Source organism: Adiantum capillus-veneris, chromosome 11 (assembly GCF_014529385.1).
Source record: "Adiantum capillus-veneris isolate H3 chromosome 11, ASM1452938v2, whole genome shotgun sequence".
NCBI lineage: Eukaryota > Viridiplantae > Streptophyta > Polypodiopsida > Polypodiales > Pteridaceae > Adiantum > Adiantum capillus-veneris.
The window spans coordinates 158129555-158135554 of record NC_140941.1 but is presented as its reverse complement, the minus strand read 5'-3'; the positions used below and the strand labels follow the sequence as shown (position 1 = coordinate 158135554).

At 43.7% G+C, this 6000-nt stretch overlaps 1 protein-coding gene across 3 annotated transcripts in view; it reads left to right on the top strand.

Annotated features, from left to right (window-relative positions):
• The first annotated feature begins 1648 nt into the window (after positions 1 to 1648).
• The window catches only part of POLD3 (DNA-directed DNA polymerase), a 35488-nt gene continuing 31136 nt past the window's right edge, over positions 1649 to 6000 (top strand). Inside the window, exons 1-2 of one of the 3 annotated variants that reach the window (XM_086524145.1) lie at positions 1649 to 1699; positions 2162 to 2249. In XM_086524145.1, coding sequence (XP_086380271.1) covers positions 2184 to 2249 — 66 coding nt within the window. In that variant the 5' untranslated portion in view covers positions 1649 to 1699; positions 2162 to 2183. Of the gene's footprint in view, positions 1700 to 1743; positions 2063 to 2147; positions 2250 to 6000 lie in introns of those variants that run through there. The other 2 variants (XM_086524143.1, XM_086524144.1) reach the window with 2 other exon arrangements.

Below are 6000 nucleotides of genomic sequence, written 5' to 3'. Positions count from 1 at the left end.
TCCCACAATGCAAGATTCGAGTGTAGAGCTAGGAAACCAAGTCCCTATGAAGGAAGCAATTGTGGAAGAGAAGGAGAAACAAATGAAGAGTAACGTAGGGACAAGAGCAAGGGAGGAAAAGGAGGCTATGATGTGCGATAATGAAGCCACCAATTTGCAGGAGAAGCCTGTGAAAAAGCGGAGCCTCACATTGCAAATCCCCAAAGGCCCATGTAAGGAAAATCTGATAGTTTTTCATGCTTCTACACCTAAACTTAAGATAGTAACAACTTCATTGGCTATGCAAGTCCCACGACTGAAGAGGATAAAAAGGGTGGCTAGAGAATCCGTATCATTGAAGGATACTGGAGCCTTGAAAGGGAAAGTCCCCCCCCCCCCCCCCCCCCCCCCCCCCCCCCCCTCCCCCTTGGGCTCAACTTAAGGGAGGGACTTGTGTCCTCCCGCTCCACAATCCATTTGAAGTGCTTCAAGTGAAGGAACCTCGAGTTGCTGGAGAGCCTCCTGACTCTCCTAGATTCAGGGATGCAGAAATGGGGCAGGGATTGGTGGATGTTGAGGACTCTCTCCCAATGATGGAAGGTCTAGCTATCTAATCATGGAACGTGAAAGGATTAACGACCCGCAAGAAGCACGCCCTCTTCTGGGAGGAAGTTAGAAAGGATAAGGAAGTTAATTGATAGGCCATACAATAACATCATCTGGATGCTCGTAGTAAAAGAAAACAGGCATTGGGGAAGAAGGTGGTTTTCTATGGAGAGGGAGTGGACGGGTTCAGTGGCGTCCTCTCTATTGTGGACAAGGACCTAGAGCCCAAAGTGGTCCTAAATCACCCCTCTGAGAGAGTCCTAGGAGTGAGAGTCAGTTGGACAGATCAACCTATGACCAGAATAAACACATATGGCCCCTGCAATGCCAAGGATAGAGCCAAGTTGTGGATGCACCTTAGGGATCCCCCTATTGCCTTCGGGAGTGGCTACTGATAGGTGACTGCAATATGGTGGAGAAGAGTAAGGATAGAACAATCTCAACTAGTCTGTTTGGTCTGAAAAATCTAAATGGCTGGTTTTCTGTGAGAAATGGACTATGATGGACCTATAGGAGGTGGGTCCCTGGATAGGGGCTTTTTGTTTCCTATACTTACCCTTTACTTATGTGCTTAAAATGTTTCGAAAGAATTTTTATTTTTTTGAGATTAGTGGGCCCTACACTTATGTGCTTAAAATGTTTTGAAAGAATTTTTATTTTTCTGAGATTAGTGGGCCCTACTCGGTACCCCCTATTGGCTCCACTCGTTGTTTATTCATTTACTGTCAAGATGCTTCCACTCCCAAGGGTTCCAAGTTGAAGGCTTCATATTCAAAAAGCGTTTTGGATGAGGTCGAAACCCAACCACCTACGAGCGCGGCCTAGTTATCATCATCGTAGACCACTCCAACACTCCCAATTCATTGATAGACACATCTCTCTAAGACTAAAAATAAAAACAGACATTCCAATGCCAAACCCAGGCCCCCCCCCTCCCCGCGGCCCCAACAACGCTTGCTCGGCTCGCACGTGGCTCATGCATTGCTGCCAATTCCTCTCCATGCGTACTACCAAGCCAACAGTCTATACCCTTTTGCTTTCGCAACATTTCGAATCGTATCAACTGGCTTTTTTGGAATTTCCTCCGGCTGGTAGCCCCTGCTCGGCTTTTGAGGTTTTCAATCGTCCATTTTAAACTCACACCATTTGGCCCCCCCTCTCCCCCCCCCCCCCTTCTCCTCTCGTCTCGACTGTCTCGTCAAAAGTGTAGGCGGGAAAAGCTAATCTCGAAGATGTTGTAGAGACCGGAAGCTGCTGTTCTCACTTCGCGCTAGTCCACACACACACACAGAGAGAGAGAGAGAGAGAGAGAGAGAGAGAGAGGGAAACAAGAATTTGAAGAGAACCAGACCTCTATCTGTTTAAGACTTGGTGGGGAATGAGACTTTGGATGGAGCTTAAAGGGTTCCGCATGGACGGTGGATTGAAACTTTGTTTAAAACCGTGGCGTTTTAAAACTGGTTTTTTGTCACGACTTGTATGAGCATTTAACTTGGTCCTTGCTCTTTGCTCACCTTTCAGTGGTAGAGTGAGAGGTGGCTTGACATTGTTGCTGCCTGAAGGTACCCTTATGCAGGTCTAACTGGAAAACTAATGACATGATGGCTGAGGGCATTGAAAGAACTTCTCAAATCTTGGCATTTGTACTGGACAGTCTCCAAGTGGTAAGAGTCTAATTTTTTTCCACTCACTTTGGTTGATGTTTTCCACTCACTTTGGTTGATGACAAATGCAGTCATGGAACCTCCCACCTCAGTAGTTTTGTTAATGTACCGAATCTGGATTTGTCTGAGAGGTGGGAATATTCAAGGAACTGTGCCTTTTTGGGCTCATCTTTTGACCTTCTTGCTTTCTTTTTTTGAATTTTTTTGAGCAGTCACCATGTAGTTGTGGCCTAAATCTGCTGTGTAGAGTCCAGACCATTTTATGTGCATACCTTGTGGAAAGGTGGAGCCTGTGTTGCAGGAAACGACACCCCAGCCTCTGGAAATGCGTTTCTGCGTTTCTGGTGGGGCTGCACGTTTCCAGCTGCCTTGAAACGCGTTGAAACGGTGCTGCGTCCACTTTTCTCTTTGAAAAAAAGTAAAGCTTGCGTTAAATTATTAAAAAAAAAGTCAGGCTAAACTAAGCCTGCCTGACAAGCTTTACAAAGAGTGGAGTCCTCTGCACAACACAAAGAGAGCTCCATAAGTTTACAGAATTCTCTTCTTGGCATGATTGCAAGCGACGATTCTTCCATGTGCGCTTGAACTCTGTGTTTGGCTACTACTCTCAATTGGGTGTACCCCCGCCGTTTCCTTGTCCTGGAGAATTCCGTTTCATGTTCTTTTTGCAGGTGGACGTTTCTAGTTCAGAAACGTTTCGTGCAACACAGGGTGGAGCTACCTGACTGTTTCAGAATATTTGATCTTCATAAGTTTTCCTATTTTCTTTGCAATGTGATTTTGCAAATGATTGGTATACTAATAGCAGGAGCTTGGCTTCAACTAATGAGCTTTATACTAAAAGAATTTTGTGTGAGAGTTAGACTAAGGGAATTGATTATGAAACTTCTTTATGAGTGTGTGGCTGTCATGCATGGCTGACAGTAGACCTGACACAAGATGAATTAACGCACAACACATGACCACCTTTACTCCTTCCTTATACTTAGTGAATTTAGCCCTTAAAATAAATAAATAATATACATACATACAGACGTATGTATGTACATACATACATATAGACGTATGTATGTACATACATACATACATACATACACATATATACATACAAGAGAATCTTAGCCTGTTGCAGAAGACTAGCTCGCATCCGCGTCCATTAACTTGACCATTTTCTTAAGCTATTGCAGACAATCAAGTCGTTTTTACTTGCTGTGTGTCCTTTTTTTTGCTCCTTAATGAAGGCTTCAGCGTCCAATTTAGTTTTTGGCCTCATGCTTGTCATCAAGCACAAGCTCATCATTAGCATAGCTTGCAAATTTGTTCACTCTCGGGCATATTCACCGTTTGGAGCTGCTCAAGTATTCTTCGTGCAAGCTTGATAAAGAAAAACGAGTCGAACCGCCACTTCACTCACGCTTGACACTTAAATCTTTGGCCAAGACTGGCGCTAGTTGGGAGATCATCGTCAAGAAGGAGTGTTGCCCCATTAGTAGTCTGCACGACCCAATCTTCTGTAATCAATTGGCACTTGCATAGCATATTGGGTAGGGAGAGCCTCTTTGCATTCACCTCCACTAAGCCCTAAATTTGTAAGGGAACTAGACACTGCCTATCTCGACACTAGAGGGTAAGACCTTTCCCTCACAAAATATTCATATTTTGTACTATGGCAAGAAAGAGCACTGCAAACTTCTTAGGCCATGGATTTTGCTCTTAATCCAAGGTGAAATGCTATCTTGTAATGAAGGATCTATGGGATGTTGTAAATCCCCTAGAGAGAGCACGAGATGGGTAGAAAGAAGGAAAGGCAAGCCTATGGCATCATTGTCACCTCTCTCGACGACAACTACCTCCATCACTTGGAGGAGTGCTCTATGACATCACAAGCATGGGCTCTCTTGGACCAGATATTGGGAGCTAAAAACATCTAAGAAAGAGACATTTCTTACGATAACAAAACAAATGAACCGGATCACATGATTGTTGCACAACAAGATGATGAATCATCTACATTAAAATCACTTTGAATGATGTACTCTAGCTTTGAACCTGGGTATGACAAGTGATCACCTCGTGAACCATGAAGAGATGAATCATTTTGAACCTCTCATGATGTATTAGCAAATCACATAACCCTAGGAGTCAATCACTTGACTAGAAGTTCCATGACTAGGTTTACGGGGGAGTTTGTAGGGAGTAACCCTAGCCATGGGTACTACCCCTAAACCCTCATAAATGAGCACAACATGAGCCATGCCTATCTTGGAGCATGACAAGAAGCATGAGAAGAGCCTTGTGCAATTAATGCACTATCTGCATCATAGATGATATCACTTAGGGTCTCTTTCCGAAGCTATTTATAAGAGCAAGCTTGTATGCACTTCCATGAGTTGAGTTGATCAAAGTCTACGCTTCATTCAAGCTCTTCTCAAGTGGATTAGTGTTATTGCATCTATTATGACTAACCATGAATGCATCTAACCCTACAAGACCCCAGAATCGAGGTCTTACTATGCCTTTGACTCAAGGTCTTACTATGCCTTTGACTGACTCGCCAGATTTGTTGGATCAGGAGTATGCAGATGACAATGTGCTTTGTGCGATATGACGCACCCACCTTGGATAGTCTACAAGATGCTCTTGCTACCTTGTACTTATCCAGTGGTCCTCATCAATCGGCACAAGTCTTTTGGCTTTCTTGTAGGAGTGGATGAGGCTTGTCAGTGGGGGGTGTGGGATAATTTCACTTGGCGAGGGAAGACTTGTAAGATATTTGGGTTCTATGTCATTGATGTGTCAGTTGAGCAGTAGTCTACACCCCTACTACAATCTATCACGAAGAAATTGTCATTAGTCATCCTTGCATTTATCTTTGGTTGTAGACTTGTCAGAGATGTACTTCAAAACCTAAGTCTTTGAGGCATTGTTTTTGGGTTTGTCCATATGCGTAGCCAGTGTGGATGATAGTTTGTTGTTTGTTGATTAGAGTGGCCACCAATGATGGGTTCCTGGCGTGCATGGCTTTTGCAATTTCTGGGGTTACAAACCTTTTTTCAGGGCTTGTCGATAGATCTGGTCTTCATGCTTACTCCCTTAGGATATAGACTGGGCACTCTACACAGATGATCCGAGATGCAAGTCATCGGTTGGATTTATGTCAGCGAGACAATTTTCACCACGATATGTAGCATCACACTTTGGACCATTGTGCAAGGCTCGATGTGCCCACATTTTGGGCTCACAGTCCTCTCCTATGTCCACCATTTTGATAGCCATTTGGATTGAGCTATTGCGCACACTTCCGGTCAGTGGGATTCTTCAATCGGCTCCTCCAAGGTAGCAGAGCAGCATCAATGCGTCTTTCTTCACATATGGGTGAGGTCGTCAATGTTAAAGTTATGGCATCTCAAGTGAACTGCTCAATGTGAATCCAATATTTACTTTGGCTTTTAGGTATTTATTTTACTTATTTGTCAAAGCTTGGTAGCGCAATTTGCTAGGGTGATTTTATAGGTACACCTTGCCCCCATTGTATAATCATCAATTCGCTGCCAAGGTTGGTTGGTTCACAGTAATATCTCTCTCTCTCTCTCTCGTGTATTTATTTTGGCTTTTAGGTATTTATTTTACTTATTTGTCAAAGCTTGGTTAGTGCAATTTGCTAGGGTGACTATTATAAGTACACCTTGCCTCCATTGTATAATCATCAATTCATTGCCAAGGTTGGTTGGTTCAACAGTCTCTCTCTCTC